The 22,992-nt window shown below is 33.7% G+C and overlaps 1 protein-coding gene and 1 long non-coding RNA gene across 7 annotated transcripts in view; one reads left to right on the top strand and one right to left on the bottom strand.

Annotated features, from left to right (window-relative positions):
* ANKEF1 (ankyrin repeat and EF-hand domain containing 1) overlaps positions 1–2,310 on the top strand; it is a 59,064-nt gene extending 56,754 nt beyond the window's left edge. For all 3 annotated transcript variants that reach the window (XM_031951104.1, XM_031951105.1, XM_003758191.4), the window contains exon 10: positions 1,993–2,310. In XM_031951104.1, the coding sequence (XP_031806964.1) occupies positions 1,993–2,151 (159 nt within the window). In that variant the 3' untranslated portion in view covers positions 2,152–2,310. The remainder of the gene's footprint in view (positions 1–1,992) is intronic.
* Positions 1–22,992, bottom strand: part of LOC105749090 — a 148,906-nt gene that overhangs the window by 53,413 nt on the left and 72,501 nt on the right. The window lies entirely within an intron of this gene.

Here is a 22,992-nt window from a genome sequence, read left to right as displayed (position 1 = left end):
AGGCAAAGATGAGAAAGAAATTGAATTACAAGGCTGGAAGAATCTATGGAAAGGCAAGGAAGTGGGAGGGATTTTATCCTCTTATAAATTAATCCTTTCTTCTCTAATATTTTCAATCACATTTTTTTCTAATAACATCTTAAATTCTGTCTTTATATGTATGTAGTTTTCCTCATTTGGGGAAAAAAAAAACAAAAAAAAATTTAGTTATCTCACCCTACAGAATTCTCCTGTGATAGTAATACAATATTAGCATATGCACAATAGTTTTCTTTTTATTTCTTTTTAATATAGAATTCTAAGGGGCCTTATAGCTCTTATATTTTGTGAGTATAATTCCTGAACCAAATAGTCTATTTCTGTTTCTTCAATTTCATCACATATTCCTTTCCTATGACAGATTTTTCAATTTGGTATCTATACCAAACATTTCTTTAAAAAAGCCCTGTAAATATTAAGTAATGACCTCTTTTTTAATTAATTCAAAGGTCTTTACTAAATGTTCATTTTCTTAATCCCATTTTGACATTTGACATTTTAAAAATCCTTTCCTTCTTCAAATTCTTCTTTTTTTAATTCCCATATCCATTTTTACTGATTCCTTTATCTACTTTCATTGTCTTTTAGGCCTTTTCAAGGCCAAATTTCCCTTTTTAAAAATTCTTCATTCTGTATTTCCTTTGGAGCGCCTTCCTATTGTCAGAACTTCAATTATCACCTATACTCAAAATCTTCAAATTTGCCTCTTTAGGCTGCCATTCTCCCTGAATTCTTAATTCCCTGTTTCCCTCTAGCCTATCCTGATGCTTTATTGTTAACCTCAGTTGAGGGTCTAAATTGAATTCATTGTCTACTCTAAATTATTTTTCTTTCTACATTTTTATTAGCAGTTCTTTGAATCCTTTCTTTCTAAAGATATCTTTGAACTCCTTTCTCCATCTATAATAGACAATAAGCAACTCTGAGTCCTAGGATTCGATATTTCTCTTTAAATCTCTCTTATTTCCACTACCAAGGTCCTGAGTATAATATTTTATTGCTTCATATCTGAAATGTTCCAACTAGCCCATTTCCATTTAAAGTGGTGGAGAAATTATTTAGGACAATCATCGTTATAGCATCAAACTATAGCATTGAGGAAAAAACTTCATTTGTATATGTGGTTTGTATAGAATGAGTTTAATATGAGTTCTTTGTCTCCTCCCTTTTTTCCTTCATTTTCCATTTCTTCCATTCTTTCCATTCTAAACTTTAGATATCTGAACTAGGGGCCACTTTGCTAAGAGGAACTAGTAAGAGAGTTTTGGGAATGGGAGACAATATGGCACGGCAGTGGGGAAAACACTGTCTGACCTTTGGCTTCTACTCCTTATTCCTCTATAATGCAGATAATAATACTTATTTGGTTACTTCACAATGCTGATGTGAGGATTGGATAACACAGTTGAGAAGCATTATATCAATTATCAGATAGGCTATCATTATTATTATCTCATTCTCACCTTTTTTGGAAAGAACAAGTTGTTATCCTGATATTTTGCTGATAATATCCCAATATCTTCTTCCCATATTTGTGGACTATTTTACAGGTGCTTAAAATGTCTGCTTTTCAGAAGTGAAAATGAGAATATTAGAATGTGCCCTCATCTGCAGACTCACTGAAATCATCATTACAATAATTCTAAGACAACTCATATTCCCATAATTTTTATTTCTTCTATTTTAGGTCTCTTTTTGAAATTATTATTACTGTTATATAATAAGTTTAGATATGTAAATTATTGATGCCTATAGTGTCTTGTCCTAAGTAAGAACAAAATACATGTTTATTGGATGGTGCTAAAAGTTCCCATTATCACAAAAGATAAAACTCACTTGAATGTAAATATGAGTGCTTTAATATTCCTAATTTTATTACAACCAAACATTATTCTGACCTCAGAGTTATTTCTTGTTGAACATGTTGTAATGATCCCTTACTTTTCTTTACAGCTCTGGAGCCCTGAAGCTTCAACTGCAGAATTAGTCAAGAAAAGAGAAATGCGACGTGAGCGTTACGGTTATGAGGTGGACTTTGAAGACTTCATGATGCCATTTCAAAAGAATATCACTGAAAAAGCTCAAGCTCTCGAAGCCTCCATGGCTTCCTAAAGTATTTCAAGTCTGTCTTTGGTAAATGCCTTACATAGCACTGATATAAATTTAGAGGAGTTAGATGTTTCTGCAAAGCTAAATCATGTCATTTTAATTTTATACTTCAGATTACAAATGAGAGCCAACATCCTTAAACAAAGCCATAAATATCCTGTACCATAGAAGAACCATGTTATTTTTTCAATGAATTATTTTTAATGCTAGAGTTTTCATATAATTTTAATCAATTTTGTATGTAAAATATATTTATCCATATAGTTTATCATTATGATAATGATGATAATTAATAAATATTTGTTATACACCTGTTATGTGCCAGGCACTATGATAAGTTCAGGAGATATAAAAATAGTTTGTAAAATGTCTACCCTCAAGGAGTTTATAATCTAACAGAGATGATGTACAAGCAAATATATACATGGCAAGTTATACAAAGGATAAATAGGAAATAATTAACAAAAAGGAAGGTACTAGAATTAAGAGGATTTAGAGAAGGCTTTCTTTGGAAAGTGTGACATTTTGGAGGGACTTAAAAGGAGTTAAACACAAAGCATCATTGTTCAAAAGTTTTCGTATTTATATATAAAAAAGCAAACAGCTTCTACAAATTAGTCCTTATGTGTTTTTCCTTTTTTAGTTCTGCCTCTTGCCAACCTCAGACTAATAAAAATAATTAACATTTAATACATATAAAGCACTCTAGAATTTTCAAAGCTCTTTTCGTGTTATATCATTTGATCATCATCACAATCACATCATTATCTCCATTTTCCAAATGAAGAAAATGAGAATAACAAAATTTAAATGACAGGTTAGTGAATGTCTGTCTCGGTATTTGAACTAAGGTTCTCCTGACTTTACCACCTAGCTGCCCTAGAGAAATCTTTTTTTTTTTTTTTTTCTTTTGGCTTTCTATCACATTTAAGTGCTCACCTTCTGCCCTCCTCTGCTCCAGAAAAAGAAAAGGGACTAGTTCAAATTCCAGAACTATCAAGTCAAGGAAAAAATACTGAAAGTACCCAGAAAAAAAAGCAATTCTAATCTAAAGGAGCCACAGTCAGGATTTCACAGAAATTAGCAGCTTCTTACATTAAAGGATTGGAGGACTTGGATTATAATATTCCAGAAAGCAAAAGAGCTTGGATTTACAACCAAAAATCAACTGCCCAGCAAAATTGAGCAGAATCTTTCAAGAGAAAAGATGGGAATTCAATGAAATGGGGGATTTTCAAACTTTCCTGATGAAAAGACCAGAGCTGAACAGAAAGTCTTGTTTTCAAATACAAGACTCAAGGGAAAAAGGTAAACAGAAAAGGAAAAAAACCCTCATATTTATACTGTTTGAATTTCCTACATGGGAAGATAATATTTGTAACTCTTGACTGTATCTCTATTAGGACAAATAGAAGGAAGAGTGTGAAGATTGCGTATTTTAAAATCAGCCGGAGTCAGGAATTCAGGTTAGGGGAAAATTGTCAGTCTTTATTCTCAGTGAAGAAAGATCGGAGGTGGAAGAGAATGGGCAATAGCAATGTGTGCAGCTGAGTCAAGAAGCTAGCTAGACCAGCAGCCACATGACCAGCAGCTAGGAGTATGGAACCCAGGCCCAATCTCTCCCAGCTTCTCTTCCTCTCTCTCTCTGCCTCCACCCACCCAAATCGTCATTTCCTATACAACACATCAGGACTTGCACAGAGAGTGGGCAGGGACTATTCTTTATCCAATCATGTATATTAATAGAGTATAGTCCAATTACTATTTAGCCTCATGTACTTGGAACCTCAGTGCATCAACTCAAACCTCAGCTCATTACAGAAGAGTATACTTAGATAAAAGGTATAGGTATAAATCGACTTTGATGTGATGATAAAAAATAATTATGTGAAGAAAAGGTTGTACTGGGGAATAGAGGAAACGAGGATGTAGAATGGGGTAAAATATGTCACATAAAAAGACATGAAAGACCTATTACAATAGAAGAAAAGGAGATGAGCATTGTTTGAATCTTATTCTCATTTGATTTAGTTCAAAGAAGGAACAATATACATTCTCAGTTGGGTAGAAAAATCTTCTTACCCTTTAGGAAAGTAAGAGGGGATGGGGGAAATAAGAGGAGAACCTGATAGAAGGGGGACAAACAGGGGAGGGTGGTCAGAATCAAAACATTGGTGAGGACAGGGACATGGTGAAAGAAAGGGAAAAGTATATAAGGGTAGAAAATAGGATAAAGGGAAATAATAATCATAACAGTCATTGCACAGAATGAATTGTTCCATAAAACAACAGTGTATGCACACACACACATACATACATATATATATGTATGTATGTGTGTGTATATATATATATATATATGTATATGTATATATGATGTTTCAGCTAAAGTTTTAAAAAGGTGCAAGGGTAGCTCTCCTGATCTTCAGACAAATCAAAAGCAAAAATATATCTAATGAAAAGATATAAGGAAGAAAACTATATCTCAATGAAAAAATATTACTGATAGTAAACATAAGTGCACCAAGTAGTATGGCATCTAAATTCTTCTAGGATATGTTTACTGAGTCACAAGAAGAAATAGCAAAATTGTATTAGTGGAGGACCTCAACCTTCCTCTCCTCCTCTCAGAACTAGATAGATCTAACCACAAAATAAAAAAGAAAAACATTAAGGAGATGAATAGAATTTTAGAAAAGTTAGATATAATAGAGCTCTGGAGAACACTAAATAGGGATAGAAAGGAATATATGTAATTCTTAGCAGTACATGACACCACTACACAAAAATAGGCCACATATTAGGACATAAAAACCTCATAATCAAATGCATGAAGACAGAAATTAAAAATTCATCATTTTCAGATGCAATAAACATTACATATCATAAAGGCAAGATGGTTTAAAAAATTAATTAGGAACTAATCTATTTCCAAAGAATGAGTCAAACAACAAATCATAGGAACAATCAATGATTTTTGAAAGAACACTGGGAAATGAATGTAAACTGTTTGCATTTTTGTTTTTCTTCCCGGGTTATTTTTACCTTCTGAATCCAATTCTTCCTGTGCAACAAGAGAACTGTATGGTTCTGAACACATATATTGTATCTAGGATATACTGTGACATATTTAACATGTATAGGACTGCTTGCCATCTGGGGGAGGGGGTGGAGGGAGGGAGGGAAAAAGTCGGAACAGAAGTGAGTGCAAGGAATAATGTTGTAAAAGAATTTTTTTCAAAATTAAAAAAAATATATATATAATATAAAAAATAAATTTGAACATCAACAAATCAAAAATTCTCAATTAAATAACAAAGTAAAATTCTGACGATTAAAGGAAGGTTTAAAAATTGAAAGCAAAAAGACCATTTAATTGATAAAAATTAGCAGTTGTTTTTTTAAAAACTAATAAAATAAAAAATGTTAATTTATAAGAAGAAAAAAACCAAATTGTTTAGAACACATTTCAAGTGCAACAATGTCTTTTATGAAGTCTTTCATGAAGGACATGGAGATAATGAATCTTCCCTCCATATCTCATCAGTGCCTAATACTGAGAGAAATATTTAATGCAGTAATGCTCCAGACTTAAAAATGAATTCAAATATTCTCCTTTCAGGGAAGGAATATCACTGAGAGGGTAATAAAGTGGCTTTCACTAATACTATTGATTTGAGCCCTTATTTTATGGTGTTTTACCACACAAACTATTAGCCACTGGTAATTAGTACCCCAGTTCCATTTAACTAATTAACACAAATTAGCTTTTAGAAAGGAATCTTCACAGTGATAGCAAGTTAAGTAGTACAAACATTTCCCCTCACCCCTTGGGGTTTACATTTTCCCCTATACCATCACAGTCCCTGAGGAGAACAGTTTGAGACTAAATAGAGTTTCCATATAGCATTTATTTCAAAAAGTTCACTTCCAAATCTACCATGGCCTCTGAGTAGATGAGGCTGCATCTCTGCTATTACTAGACTGCTGGGCAGATCATTTGGAACTTTATCATCAGGCACCAGGAGAATCTTGGTGCAATGTTTATTCAAAGGCTTTTGGTGGTGTGTTTACAAATTCATAGACATCCCCAAACTCCTCTCCAATTCAAGAAAGAATAAAAATAATAGAGACTTAGAAGCAACAGGCCATTCTCTTCTGACTTCATTTGGTGGCTCAAGTCAGGACATAAAGGCTTAAGTTCTCTTTCCCCTTGAGGAATTATTCCTGGATTCCTCACTTGAAGAAATTTTAGAGTGCACAACCCAGTTCTAACTAGCCAATCAATTATCATCATCCATATGATCTGAGATACCAGTACTAGCTATGGACTATCTGTGCATTTTCCAAATCAGGATGCAGGGAACTTTCATTATTCATCATCCTGACTTTTTAAAAGCTGGCTCTCTAGCCGCTCACAGTGGAGTGAGTATAGTTTTAGCCTTCCCTGTTAACATTAACACATGATTGTTGGATCAGATTGCCTATATATATGTTGGTACAGTTGGTTATTTTTATCTAGCTAAATATTTATCTATATATGTGGCACATCAATTTAAAAAACTAAATCAGAGAAAGGACTGTGTCTTATCTAAACTTTGAATTTTCTGTAGTTCTTAAGTACTCTTTCCACTGTAGACACTTAGTGTTTCTCAAATAGTATTGAATTATATTTGATTTCTTAGGAATCTGTGATTTGGGAGGGGGAACAAAAATTATTTGTTGTGAACACATATATTCCCTTGATATGAAGTTGTAGGGTAACAGAAAAAAAGAGCATCATAGTTTAAAGTTAGTAAATATTACTTAGAAGATGCAACATGAGGTCCAGGTTAGTCAGCCTAAAACTAAATTAGCTGCCAGGCTTATTTAGCCAGATGGATATATTTTACTCAGTAACTATTGTACTTAATAGAGCAATATATCAGGATGCTTAAGGTAACATGAAAAGGGGAAAGGGGGAATTCATGGGGAATTCAGTGCTAAAAAAGATAAACTAATTATAGTGTGATAACGAACCCAGTGGCTTACAAAACAACAAAATGTCAGCGCTGGAGAGAACCTCAGTGGTCATGTGACCTAACCCACATCTGACAATGAATTCCCATAACAACATACTTCTTAAATGATCATCCACCCTTGCTGGATGAATTTCTCAAATAGGAAGGAACCCATTACTTTCTTGGGCAGATTCATTTTACTTGGGGACAGTTGTAATTGTTAGGAATTTTTCCTTGACATTAAGCAAGAATTTATTTCTTTGCAATTTCTACCCAGTGCTTTTAGTTTTAACTTTTGGAAATAATAAGTCTAATAATTTTTATACATAATAACTTTTATAGTATTTCCAAATATTCTTTGGCCTTATAAATTTTGTCCTCTCCAGGTTAAAAATGTTCAGTTCCCTCACAGGACCATCATGTGGTATGAACTTGAGGCTTTTAACTTCCTGGTTATATTTCTCAAGATACAATGTCTCTTCTAAAATGTTTTGTCTAATAAACACAACTCTGAGGTACCACTAGACAGCCCTCAGGTTGGCTAAGATGACAAGTAAAGGTAATTTTGAATGTTGAAGGGGACATGGGAAAACTGGGACACTGATACATTGTTGGTAGAGTTGTGAACTGATCCATCCATTCTGGAGAGCAATTTGGAACTATGCCCAAAGAGTCATAAAACTGTGCATGCTCTTTGATCCAGCAGTGTCTCTACTAGGTCTGTATCAAAGTGATCATAAAAAAGGGGAAAGGACCACACGTGCAAAAATGTTTGTGGCAGCCCTTTTTGTAGTGGCAAGAAACTGGAACCTGAGTGGATGCCCATCGATTGGAGAATGGCTGAAAAAGTTATGGGAATATGAATGTTATGGAATATTGTTATTTTATAGGAAATGATCAGCAGAATCATTTCAGAGAAGCCTAGAGAGACTTCTATGAACTGATGCCAAGTGAAGTGAGAAGAACTAGGAGATCATAGTACAGAGTAACAAATGATCAAATCTGATGCACATAGCTTTTTTTTTTTTTTAACAGCGAGGTGATTCAGGTCACTTCCAATGATCTCGTGTTGATGAGAGCCATCTGCACCCAAAGAGAGAACTGTGGGAACTGAGTGTGGATCACAACATAATATTTTCACTCTTTTTGTTGATTGCTTATATTTTGTTTTCTTTTTCATTTTTTCCCTTTTTGACCTGATTTTTCTTGTACAGCATGAAAATTGTGGAAATATGTATAGAAGAATTGCACATGTTTAACATATATTGGATTACTTGCCATCTAAGGGAGGGGGGGTAGATGGAAGGGAAGGGAAAAAATTTGGAGCACAGGTTTTTTTGCAGGGGTGAATGCTGAAAATTATCTATGCATATATTTTGAAAATAAAAAAAAACTTTAATAAAAAATATCCCTCCACCATCTTTTATTTGTGAAATCAAGTTCTTAAATCCAATTATGAGATTTAAGATTTAAATAGCACTATATCTGAAGCCCTCACAAATAATATGATGAAAATTGCAAGCCATATAAATAAATGCCCTTGGACTATCTGTGACAACTAATAAACACTTTGTTCCCTGCAAATTAACTATAAGCAATGTACTTGTGCAACTGTAACATATGTCATATCCTACTCATACTGTAGTCCATGGTGCTTGCTGTAGAAGTCTCAGGCTTTTCTCTGTCTCCCTAGATTTTTCTCATGGGAAAGCTTCTTTGTGCCTCAATTTCCTGGACAACATGTCATTACCTTTTATCTCCCCAAATTTGTTCCTGTTGAGTGATGACAGAATTCCATTTTCCTAGTCAGAGTTCTGTAATTATCCAGTTTCTGGACATCTTTTTGTTTATGTGCGGATGAAGAAGCTTAATGTTTTTTCTTTTTTGATTTCATCATTCTTTTATCTGGTGTCCCCTTATAGATCATTGTTTAGATTTATGTAAAAAAGCTGGATTCCACAACCTTTCATGTTACCATCTTAAGCTAGAAACTCAAGAGCCTTTTGACCCATAAACTTTTTTTTCTGCATCTGTAATATTTAATGTTATAATAATAGTTACAAATAAGCAGATTTATTCCATATACCATCACTGATGTTTTTTCTATAGTTCATACTTCAATACCATCAATACTATTTTATTTACACTGTATTTATGTATGCAATGCAAATCATTGCATTGTCAATAAATTTTATACTGAAATTTACAAAATGAATGTATTTGAGATTAATAACCAATTTAGTAAATTCTCTGTTGGTTCATGAGTTAATTTAATTAAAAATGATTGTAGCCAACAGATTGAATAAACTAACAGAGAACAAAAAACAGAAGATTATGCTACCTGCTTAAACAAAACATTGGTAAAGAAATTATTGAAAATATTTCCTTTTTCATGGAGCCTGTCCCAATAGGAATAGACAAAAAGTTTGTGTTCTGAAAGGTCTGAAACAAGAAAGCCTACATTCTCTTTTATTTAACCAACATCCTAAATGTTGCCATTTATTTACATCACCTTATTAAAATATTTTGCCCTGAATTAGTACAATTATCTTTTCCATGGGAAATGACACATTTCTTCAATCCTTATTGGAAAAAGGATTTCAGGCAGATTAAGATAATGTTGCAAAATGCACAAAAAGGAAACTGCATGTTACCCAGTCTTAGAAATCAGAACACAAATGTTTATCACATCAATAATTATCCTCTACCTCTAAGGAAGGACAATGAAATTTGGTGGTGTGGTGATTGAGGACAGTCAACATATCAGGATTAAGTCAAACAATAACCTCCTAAATAGCAAATCCAATGACCTTCTCTCAGTCTTGATATTCTTAGCTGTATCCACATTCTATTTGATACCAAGGGCTACCTACTCATTGCACTGATCTCTTCCCTTGGCTTCTAGCCTTTTTTCTTCTGACTCTTTGTCTTTTCCCTATTATCTCTAATCTAAAATTCAATCTTTGATTTTTTGCTCTTTTTTTACTCCCTCCATTTCTTCATAGATGTTTACTCCTTTTATCACCACTATGTATAGCTTTAACTTTGGAACTGGAATACCTTGGGACTAACCAAACAGCTGAGGTGAAACTCTAAAGGCAATATGGGAACATCTCCTTACCTTTCATAAGATTGAGTTCAGCCAAATCATTCTACCACTATGTATCCCCCCCACCAATAATTCTCATATAAAGCTTCTTGCTAGTTACTTCCCTTTTTGTTCACATCCACCATCCCTCCCACTCTTCCCTTCTAATTCTCTTATAACTCAATCCTCATATCTCCCTCTGTGAATCTCTCTATCATTGTCCTAGATCTTAAATGGTTCTTCAGAACCATTCCTTTGGATCTGACATGGATGCATAATATTACATCCCTCCTTACTCAGGAATCAATTTCTTTCCAGGACAAATTATATGAGTTAGAGATATTTTTCATTGTGATTTTTTTTTCTCCCTCTAGGATTCTCTTTCCCCCTTGCAAGTTGCAGATAACCAGCAATCAATCTAAAGAGTGTTACCACATCCCCTAAGGTTTAGGAACAGAATGAAAGTTACAACTTTTCAAAATAACAGCTCAAAAAAATTTGCTAGTTCCCTAAGATCAGGAAATAGGCCAGGAGCACTTTCCAACCATCTCCTCACCATGTCCTACTTTTTCCTGCCCTTCTTTATATATTATATCCTCTTATTAAAATATAAACTCTTTAAGGTAAGAGTTTGTTTTTTTTTGACTATGTTTGTATCTCTTATGTTTTAACAGTATTTTGCCCATAGTAAGAGTTTAATAAATATGCTCTGTGTTTGTCAGTTTTTGTATCTCTCTGTCATATTTGCCTGTTTCTCCTGTTTGAATTCAAGAGACAGCACCATGAGAGGAAAGGTATTTTAATATGTTGGGTACCCACTATTTTGTGTTTAAATCTTTGTGGCCAAGAAGATTCCATTCTTTGCACAAATTCTCACAAATGGTGACATACTAAACTTTTCCCTGCTTAACATAGAATTTCTTTTGACTTTACAATCTTAATGAATTGGTAAGCATTGCTATAATTTGTAAACTCAAATTGACTTCAAGATTACATACACAATGGGAATGCACATTCATTCATTATTTATTTTTTATATGGCAATTATATGCCATATGAAAGCCTTAGCTGTTAATGATAATGATCACTCAGATACTTTAAAAAAAAAAGGTGGCACAGATATTTAACAATGAAATATCTCTTCTTTTCCCATAGTAGTACTAGGAAGGTTGTTAACTTCCTGTGTTGCTTTTTTTGCATGTTCCAAGAAATCAGTGTCTTTAAGTCAACAGGAAAAGAGTACTTTGACGTTAATGTCCCCTTCACTGAAAAGAAAGAAGAGGAAGAACCTTCCTCTAGGGATGACAGGCAATTTAATTTACAATTCATGGAAGAGTGTCATCTTAAAGATTTACCTCAACATATTTTATAATATCTCCCCAATACTGTTACAGTTTGACTTTTATATCCTAGTAAATCAACATTCATTTCATCTTCAAAACTGTCAAAATATTTTCAAAGCTATAGCTACTATGGGGCAAATGGACCTTTTCCAGGGCACTAAGATTCAGGAAAAACCATTATCTGTGTTCCTTGCCTCTAGGTTCTCTATTAGTCTATGGAATTGCTGCTAAAAATGTAAAGGAAAGTTGCTATTTAGAGAGTAGAAGAGAATAACTGACTTCAAAATGTACTTTATATTTTTCTTATTAAATTTTATTCTTTTTAGATTGGCCCCATCATTTTTGACCTTCAAGATCTTTTTGAATCTTGATTCTCCAACCCTACATTACACCCAACTTCACATCATCTGTAAATTTGATAAGTAAACCATTCATGTCTTTAACTAAATTATTGATAAAAATATGAAAATAGGGATAAGATCAATGGTGACATAATTTGGCCATTTCGTTAGAGTCCTTTCTGATTGTTTCTATCAATTCATTAATAATTGTTTTGGGGATTAAATCATTTAACCAGTTAAAAATATATGAAATTATCTCTGCCCTCTTTGATCTGCCTTCAACATACCTGTCAAATTGACATTCCTAAGAAATAGGTATGACCTTGTCAATAGTCTGATCAAGATCATGTTGAGAGTCATGAATATATGCATAAATATATATGTACATATGCATGTATTGATAACTATTTCTGTATAATTCTTTTCCTTCAAATCCTATTTTGTTTTATGCATTTAAAATATTGCTCTTAGAAATCAGTCAGTAACATTTACTAAATCCCTACTATATGACAGGTACTGTGCTAAGTGCTCCATAGGGTTCACTAAATCACCAAAAGGGTTCTTCACACATGCACATATACACATACATATACAAAATTAACATCCTCTTCTCTAATGTCTCTCTGTTGCTTCTAGGATAAAATACAAGTTCTTCTGGCAAATAAAACCTGCACCAATCTGGCTCAAACCTATTTTTCATTATCAATTAACAAGTATTCCTTCTTTCAACTATGTTTTTTGTGGTGGGGTTCCGTTCTCAAAACGTGGTTCCTAGAAGAGGCATAGGTTGCAAAGTTCTTTCTGAGTATACTATTAACTGACCTGAATTTCTCTGATTCCTCCAAAAACCCAACAGGGTAAGAGGGGTGGCACCCATATTATTATTTCCATTGGACAAATAATGAAACAGATCCATGGAAATCCCAGTTAGCTAAAAACAGATGTAGCTAATAAGAGATGGAAACACTGGGGCTTCCAACTCCCAGTCCCATGTTCTGTCCACTATTCCTGACACTACTAATCACTCTCTGGTAATTAGTTGTCACTTTGAAAACCAGAGACTGCTCATTTTTAATTAAGATACAGTAGAGACTTATATGATGGGGCATTTCTAGAAAATAAAGGCTTGAGTTGGATGCCAGAGGTTAGAGATAACCAAACAGACAACAACATCAGTATTAACATAGCACTCTAATCCTCACAACAATCCTGAGCTGCAAGTAGTATTATCTTCATTTTACAGATGAAGAAACTAAGGCAGACAAAGTTAAAGTGACTTGTGTGGGATTGTAGCTAGTAAGTGGTCAATCTTTGTTGTATTTTGAGTTCATCTGATCCCAGAAGGAAAGGAGTAGAAAAGGAAGTGGAGAGGTCCTGGAATTCAATGTCTGCCCTGTTTCTCAGTTGACAGTTAGCAGTTGTCCTTTCGGGACAGGCTCATTCTGATTGAGGTCATTACTAGTTGTCCCTCTCACCCCTAGTTCTTGCCATCCCACTACAATAATTCCCATTTATGTAAATTTTACTAATATTCTACCTCATTCTTACTACACCATTGTCAGATAGGTCTGGATCACAACTTTAGAAATGGATAATCTAAGTGGATCTCTAAGCTCAACTAAGAGACTATCTAGCTCAACTCTCTCATTTTACAATTAAGGAAAATGAGAGACTCAAGAATCCTTAAATAATTTATCCAAGCTTATAGAAGTAGTGAATCTCAGTGATAAGATTTGAACAGAGATCCTGACCCATCTCCTATCACTCCATTCGCCTGCACCCCAAACACATTTATTTCCTTGATTGTCAATCAATGACATACTTCAAGTTCAAGGCAACTGATTCCTGTGAATGAGTCTCAGTGAATCTCAATGATTGCTAAATGTTTGTTCTTTCTCTTTATTATTGTGTATTATTGATTGTGCTAACAGAGAGCTTGACCAAGGAAAATATCAAGAGACTTGAAGAAAACAGTTTTTGAAGTTCACTAACAAAAGCTTGCTGTAACTTGCTAAAATCAAATATTTGATTGTAATCAATTTGGAAGTCAGTGAACTTAATTCTTCTTTTAAAGAGAAGTTAATCAACTTGAGATGCAAGTCTTCCTAGTAGGTCATTGAACTCTTTAACACTTTTAATCATGGAACCAAAATCTCTTCACTGACCGTTTATCCAAAATAGAGGCAGGACTGACAAGTTCTGATTCAGAAAAGAATGACCTGCTTTCTGCAAAAACACTGAACCAACCCCAACATTAATATCTGATAGAATTGCACTAATTTGTCTTTGCAGCCAAAATAGATTGCCTCAACCAGTAATAAGCAGAATGAATGATCAGATTCTATTCACTCAGAGTACAGTGAAACCTACAAGACAGCCTTGTCATAATATTAATTTGAAATCTGCCTGGAACATTATGATAAAATCATACAAATGAACATATAAATTTTTCATTGTAAAATGTAGAATAACTTCACTGCTCAGCTCTTTGTATGCATAGCACAGACTAATGGCAAAATCTCCCCCTGGTCTATTCTGGACTCATTTTTTAAATGTTATAAAATTTTAAAGGTAAAAGGGGATTTAGAGATTATCTAATTCTACATCTTCCCTTTATAAATGAGGAAGCTAGAGATTTGATGTAATTTGACTGTCTTATAACTAGTTAAAAGCAGACATGTGATGGAACTCCTGGGTCCTAATTCAAGCCAAGTAAATATTAATTTATTAAGCATTTACTATGTGCCAGGCACTGTGCTAACTTCTGAGGATATGAGAAGACAAAAAGATATTCCCTCCTTTCAAGAAATTTGCATTTTAATGGAGATAACATGCAAACAATTAGGCATGTGCAACATATATGTGTATATATGCATATGTATGTATGTATGTAGAAAATAGATTGAATGCTTTCAAAGAACAGAAGGCACTAATAGCTGGGAACACCAACAAGGTCCAGAGTGTGTGGAAGCTGATCTGAGTCTTGAAGGACTCACTGTTTTGTTTTTTAAAAAGAAAAAGAAACAGTTATTATCTAGTCAGTAACTTGACTAAGTGCTTTGGGGAGGAGAACGTCTATTACAAGGAAATATTTAGGGGAAACCTAAGATAAAAATATCAAAATTTCCTCAAAAAATCTTTTTAAAATTTTGAGTTTTAAATTCTCTCCCTCTTTCCCACCCCTTCAAAATACACTGAGAAAACAAGCAAAATGACATCAATTACTCATGTGAAATCATGCAAAAGACATTTCCATGTTAGCCATTATCACATAAAAAGAAAAAAAGAAAAGAAAGCAACAAAGTTATACTTCAATTTATTCCCAAAGTCCATAAATTCTTTCTCTGGGTATGAATAGCATTTTTCATCATAAATCTATTGGAATTGTCTTGGGTCATTCACTGTGATCAGAATAGACAAGCATTTCACAGTTGATCGACTTAGAACATTTTTGCTGTTAATATCATAATGATCTCCTAGTGCTTCTCATTTTGTTTTCTATCAGTTTATGTACATGTTGCCCAGTTGTTTGGTTTTTGTTGTTGTTTTTTTCCCTAACACTACCCCCTCATCATTCTTTCTAGTACAACAGTATTACATCACAATCGTATGCCATAAATGGTTCAGCTATTCTTCAACTGATGAGTATCACCTCAATTTCCAATTCTTTCCCATCACAAATAGAGCTGATATATTTTTGTATATTTAAACTCTTTTCCTTTTTTTTTGATCTCTTTAGGGTTCAGACCTAATAGTAGTCTTGCAGTGGCAAAGGGTTTGCACAGTTTTATACCCGTGGGCATAGTTCTAAAATTGTTGCCCAGAATAGTGGGACCAGTTCACTACTCCACCAGTAGTTCATTAGTGTATGCATTTTTCTTCACTTCTCTAGTAGTTTATCATTCTTGTTATGTGTGAGGTGGTACTTCAGAGTTGTTACAATTAGCATTTTTCTAATAGTGATTTTAGATAATTTTGATTTCTTCTTCTGAAATCTGTCTGTTCATATCCTTTGACCATTTATCAATTAGGCAATGGTTCTAATTTTTTTTTATAAGTTTGATTCAGTTCTACATATGAGAAATAATATCTTTATCAGAGGAAATTGCTGTAGAAATTTTTAATATTGCTTCACTGTCTATGGTACCTTTTAGTAAAATGTATTTTACCAGGTTATCTCTTTTAATTACTCTATTTTTGTTTTTGTTTGTTATGTCTTTTGGACTTCAGTGAAGTACATACACTAGATTCTGCTTCATTCTTTTATTTTGACTCTGAGTTTATTTCAAGTGTGTCTCTTGTAAACAACATATTGTAGGATTCTGGTTTCTAATCCATCTTACTATCTGGTGTGGATTTATGGGTAAGCTCAACTCGTTCATGTTCAGTTTTGATTACTGTGTTTTCCTACATCTCTTTTTTTTGTTGTTGTTTATCTTCCTCCCTCCCTCCCTCTCTCCCTCGCCTCTCTCTCTCTCTCTCTCTCTCTCTCTCTCTCTCTCTCTCTCTCTCTTTTTATCCAGTTCCTCTGGATAGTCTATTTTGCTTCTAGACATTGCCTCTCAACTCCCTTGCCTTTTTATCATCCTGCCATCCATTTTTCCTTTTTTTCCTTCTTTGAATCAATTCTGATGTGAGGTTCAAGAATTGTGCTTCCACTCCCTACCATCACCATTTTCCCTTCCAGCCTAAAAGGTTTTCCTTGTTGTGTCTCTTATACAAGAGAAAAATTTCCCCATTTTACTTCTCCCTTCCTCCCTTCTCCCTGTTAATCTCTCTTTCTCACATCTTTATTTTTTTTTTAATTTTTGGAAATCATCTCAATACACTCAACTCACACTCATACCCCTCCTTTGTATACACACACACACACACACACATATTATACATATATACTTGTCTATGTATCTCATGTGTCATCTTTCCATATAGCAATGTGAATAGTATAACTTTATTGAGTCCCTTGTGATTACTTTTTCACATTTACTTTTTATGCCTCTATTGAGTTTTGTGTTTGTCAAATTTTTGTCAAATTTTCTATTCAGTTTTCTTGCTTTTTTATCAGGAATCATTGCTAGTTCTCTATTTTATTAATGGTCATTCCCCCCCCCCCAAAAAAAAAGTATAATAATATTGAGTTTATCTGGGTAGATTATTCTTGGTTGTAATTCCAATTCTTTTGCCATCCAAACTGTGATATTCCATTTAACATGGAAACTGTTGAATCTTGCATGATCCTTTATTTTCCATATTTGAATTCTTTCTTTCTGGCTGCTTACAATACATTCTCCTTGATCTAGATGCACAGAAGTTAATCATTATATTCCTGAGAGTTTTCATTTTAGGATCTTTTTAAAGAGGTGATTGGTGAATTCTTCCAATGTCTATTTCAAGCTCTGAATCTAAAATATTGGGGCAATTTTCCTTGATAATTTACTGAAAGATGATGTCTAAATTCCTTTTTTGATCACATCTCATTACATCATTCCACTTGCCCAATTCTAATTTTTAAGGAATTATTGTCTTCAGTAAACTTTTGTATTTTCTTTTCTATTTGGCCTATTCTGCTTTTAGTTGTTTATTAGCTGTTTTCTTCAGTGAATTTTATACTTTTTCTACCATCTGCCAATTCTGTTTTTTTAAGGTATTATTTTCTTCACTATTTTTGCCTCTTTTATCAAGCTATTGATTCTTTTCCCATTATTTTTTGGCATCATTTTAATTTCTTTTTCTATTTTTTCCTTTAACATTTTTACAACTCTCTTAGAAATTCTTGTTGGGTTTGGGTCCAATTAGCATCTTTCTTTGAGGCTTTGTTTATACCCCCCACCCACACACATATGTTGTCATCGTCTGAGTTTGTCTTGGTCTTTCCTGTCATCATCGTAGCTTTTTTATGGAAAAGATTTCTGTTGTTGTTGTTTGCTCATGTTTTTCCAGAATGCTGCTTGATTTAGAATTTTATGTTCAAGCTGGGCTGAACTCACCTGAGGTGGAGAAGAATACGCCAAGCTTCAGGCTTTTTCATGTTGCTTTATTAAGAACTTGTTCTGGATATCTGCAAGTTTTTGGTATATTCATACATATGTGTGTGTATGTGTGTATATACACACATATATACGTATGTGTATATGTATGTATGTGTGTATATAAATATATGTATGTATGTATTACCTAATCCAGATCTTGGTGGCTATAATCTTTAATTTATTTTCTGCCCTGAGTGTCCTCCTACATTTTCTTTTCTTCCTCAATGAGTTCAGTACATGAGTTCAAATTCTTATCTTCTTATCTCCTGCCCTCACACTAGGAAAATTCAACACACATAATAGCAATTCTTCAAAAACCATGTTGTCCCAGTTCTTTAATCTACTAATTTCCCATATCTGTGTTATTCTGTGCTCCTAATTGTCTATCCACAGAAATGGTAACATTCTTGACTTTACCATCATTCCGAAGTGTTCCATTTCCATGGCCATAAACATTGCAATTCATTTTTCTGAACATAAACTTGGTGAAGGTTTGGAATGTGGATTATTTCTATTTTATCTGTCCCTTCAGTACTCCAGCCAAAAGCTAATTTAAGAAAGATTCCCTCATTAGATAGTAGTAATCTACAGTAGTACAGGACATATTAACTATGTCCCCAAAGGTATTGGCACTTTCTACATTTTAAGTTTGATCAAGAAGGACTAATCATTGCATTGATCAGAGTTCTAAAGTTGCCAAAGCTGAAATTTTTTCTTCTATAAAGTTATTACTATATAAACTATTCTAGATTTTCTCACTTAACTCTGCATCATATTGCAATGGTTTTTGTTTCCTTTCATGTTGTCTACCTCATTATTTCTCACAGCACAATATTATTGTATATTACATCCATATACACAATTTAATTATTCCATAGGAGGAAACCCCTTTACTTTCCAGTTTGGGGCTACAATGAAAAAAGCTGCCATAAATATTAATGTACACATAAATCTTATTACTCTTTCTTTGATTTCCCTGGGACATAAGCCTAGTAGTGCTAGATGGGTGTGAAAGGTATGGTAACTTCTGGGGCAGAGAGACTAATATTCCACCAATTCCACCAATATTACCATAGCACACCTGCTTTCTTGTAACTTTTATTTTAAGGAAAGAATCAAAAACAGTCATCCTTCAGTTTTTGCTATAGGAAGAAATTGATAATTTTTGAGGTCATGCCCCCAGGGAAATCAGCATTAAAAGAGATTTTACCATTGTGCCTCCATGTGAGTACATCACTCTTCTCCACATTTTCTTCTTTATGGTATGTGTTATCTTCTATTAAACTATGAACTTCATGAAGGCAGGAACTATCATTCTTTTTTCCTGTATTTGTATCACCAGTGCTTAGCACAATACCTTGCACATTTCAGAAATTAGTAAATGCTTGTGATCTGACTTCAAACCATTCCAAATTAGCCTACTGTGGTTCTGTGCTCCCTTAGGAAGCCACAGATCCTCTGCTTCATTATACAGTGATTCATTTTACTTTGTCTTAAGAGATTTTTTTAATGGCTGGACTTCTCTTACTTGATCAGGAGACAATATTTCCTTTATAATTATCTTCCTTGTTGGATTATTTGCTTATGGTTAAAGTTTTCTTCCTCCTGAGAGATCTTTAGTAATTTCAATCTCCCCCCCCTTTTTATATTCCCCTATTGCTCACTTCTTACATCCTTTTTTGATCATGGTTTCCATGGAATCTAGGATTCAAAGCCTTCTTAGTCTCTTCACACACTGAGCAATTCACATTTTACAGACCTCAGTCTCTGTTACAAGTGAATTCTAGAGGGACAGCTAAATTCTGTACCTGTATTCTCTCCCTCAGGTTTAATGGAGTACCCCACAGCCATTCATATGTCTTGCCCCAATTTCCTCTGTTTCTCAGTTCTCTGGCTCAATCCTGTTACAACTGATACTGCTTTACATACCGACACTATCCCAAACTAACTAAACTTCTATTTTTTTGTTTCTTCTCAACACAAACAAAAGGGGAAGAGAAAGGTGAGTTCTGCTGAAAGTTTGTGGGTTGGCTTATGTGATGAATAGTGGAAGATACTCAGTGAACAAGTTAGAAGTCAGGGATTTTACCCTTCTGTGTGAATTGTTGCCTCATTAGGGTTTTTGATATTCTAGACCATGGAGAAAGCTAAAATGTGTTTCTTGGTCACAATTACTGTTTTGAAGAGGTGTGAGAAATTCTGAGAATGGGAAAAAAATCAAGTCATCTGATTCAGAGGTCAATATTCCCTTTTAATTATATAATTAAGTGTACCTTTCTATGTTTCTCTTGGTACTTGGATTTCCCTTTTAAAATGTTTATTCAGTTTGAGAATTTTTTTTAAAGAAATGCTTAGAAATCTATATCATTAAAGATCAATCTCCCTTCTCCTTTCCGTCTTTTTGCTAGAGAGCTTTTTTCTTCTATTCTCTTTATCTTTTTGCCTTTCAGAATATCATATTCCTCTTTTTTATAGTAGTAGATATTGGGTTTTGCATTATCCTATGTACTTGTAGTATTTGACATCTTCCTTTTATCTAATTAGGATATTCTTCCTTTGGATGTATTTTGCTTATGATCTTCCTAGGATGTTTCTTTTTGAGGTTTCTTTCCAGTATCTTTTTTTTTATTTTCATTTTTCCTCTAGTTCTAAGAGTTCTAGGCAATTTTCATTTATAATTTCATGAATTAGAATTTCCATATTTTTTTTCTGATCACAGTTTTCAGATAGTCAAATAATTCTTAGATTATCTCTCCTTGACCTATTTTTTCTGGTCAATTGTTTTATATATATATACTTCTAAGATATTTTGGTTTTTTTTCCAGTTTTTGTTTTATTTAGATATTTTTGTTTTGTTTTGTGCCTGTCCCATTCTATTTCCCATTCCTGAGGTTTTGTACTATCTGCTGTCTTCTCTAAAATATCAACCTTCCCAGTTTTTCTGTTCTGTATTTATAACATTGATTTTTCTCATTTTTTGTCATCTACCAATTCTCAGGAAGTGATGGAAAAGTTCAGAATTACTTTCGTTTGTATTTTTCTTACTATTAGTAATATAAAGTATATTACCAAATGTCTACTTGTAATCTGCATTTATTCTTTTGAAATCTGGTGGTTTGTATGTTTTGACTGCTTATTGATTGAGCAATGGCTCTTGGTGTTGTGTATTTGCATCAATGCCCTATATATCTTGAAATAATTTTATCACTACTATTTAGCAAATATTTGCCTTCTTTCTTCTTACTTTTCTTTGTTTTTAATTCACATTTGACACAACTTTATATCTGGGCTCCAATGAGTCTCCAAGTCCTTCTCACACTTCTTGGAGCCTAGTTATAACATAGATGTCCATGAGAACCTGACTAAATAAAAAACCCAGTCTACTTATTGCAATTAAGTACACATCCATTCATTTAGTGCTTACTGTGCATAAAACACTATGCTGGGTGCTGGGGAAAATGCAAAGTTTAGATCATCTATTAGTCTCTTCTCATGAAGCTCACAGATTAAATGAAAAAATTAAAATCCCATCTCTGTCATGTACTGCATGACCTCAAGCAAATCACTTAAGCTCTTTCCTTTAATACAAAATAATATTTGATAATGCCTAAAAGAAGTGAAAGCAAAATGCCACCTCAAGATCAAGGAGAGTAATTGCTGACAAGGAAGGAAGGTAGAATTTGTATTGTTTTGATTTTTTTCTAAAGAATAGTGGAAATTAACTAGGCTGAAGGTTTGGGATGAGCACTCATTACAGAAGCAAAATGAACCAATCCTCTAAGTGTGGATGAAGTATAAGGAAGTATAAGGGGGGAGGGGGCCTAGATAGTCTAGTTTGGCTAGTGACTAGTGAAGCATTGACTAGTGAAGAAGAAACTTCTTTTAGAGCATCTAACTGAGGACCATAAACTGGGGTCCCCTTTCCCCCTTACATTCCCTTTGGTTCTCTTTCTGCAACTCCCAAGATGCTTAGATGCTAAAGTAGGAATTTTGATATGATTGCTAACACTTCTCACTAGGAACCACCAGATATAAGTCTTCCAGTAAGATGAGCATCATCAACCATTACCTTTGCCTCTAAAATGCATAGTCCTATAACTGTGCTCTCAAGACCCTCTGGCCCTACCATCTGACCTGCCCATGCATGCTAAGGATCTCTAGACTTTGCCACCTGCCTCTGAATGCTTATGATTTGAGGGACTTTTCTATTTATTTTGAAGCTGAAATCATATATATGTATCTCCCTCAATTAGAATAAAAACTTCTTGAGGATCAAGGTTTTCTCAATACTTAAAAGAGTGTTTGGCCTAAGGTACTTGAAAAATTCTTTTAAATCCATTCATCTGAATATCATACAAAATAAGGGTAGAAAGATAGTTTAATATTAGCTTTTGGAAGTCTTTGAATACTAACCTAAGGTGTTTCAATGTTATTTGGGTGAGAATGGAGAAGAAAGGTTCTAAGACTTGTTTGTAGAATACTACAATTGTCCAGGAATGTAAGAATAAAGTTTTTATGGTATAGTAGGGGAAGTAGGAGGGGACAGATTCAATAGTATCTGTGGTAATGGAATTTGCAACATTTTGGTTATTGATTAAATATGAAAGGAAAAGAAAAGAGGAAAATCAGATTTAAATTTAAATGTAAGGTTTAAGCTTGAGTTTAGTGCATTGTATCTGGATATGATATTCCTGAAGCACTGTCAAGGGGGCCAAAGGTGAATTGATTTTCCAGAAGGAATGATGGGTTTGAGTTAAGCAATATATCCTGTCTTGTCTTTGTTACATAAAAGAGTAAATATTACTTGTCTTTGTTACATAAAAGAGTAAATATTAAATAACTAATATTAGCAGTAGGCCCTATGTATATGGTAGAATTTTTGATTGAACAAATCAGGGATTTAATTTGTTTTCTTGGCTTCTTTGGCCCCCATAATCTGACTTATAGAGGAGGAATTGTACATGAACTTGTAAGGTTCCCTGCCCCAAAACAATTTTCCTATTAACACAAATTCAACAATTTTTGAATCATTCCACTGTTTAA

The sequence above is a fragment of the Sarcophilus harrisii genome, chromosome 2 (assembly GCF_902635505.1).
Source record: "Sarcophilus harrisii chromosome 2, mSarHar1.11, whole genome shotgun sequence".
Classification (NCBI taxonomy): Eukaryota; Metazoa; Chordata; class Mammalia; order Dasyuromorphia; family Dasyuridae; genus Sarcophilus; species Sarcophilus harrisii.
The sequence above is the reverse complement of the archived record's forward strand: the minus strand, read 5'-3'. Positions and strand labels throughout refer to the sequence as shown.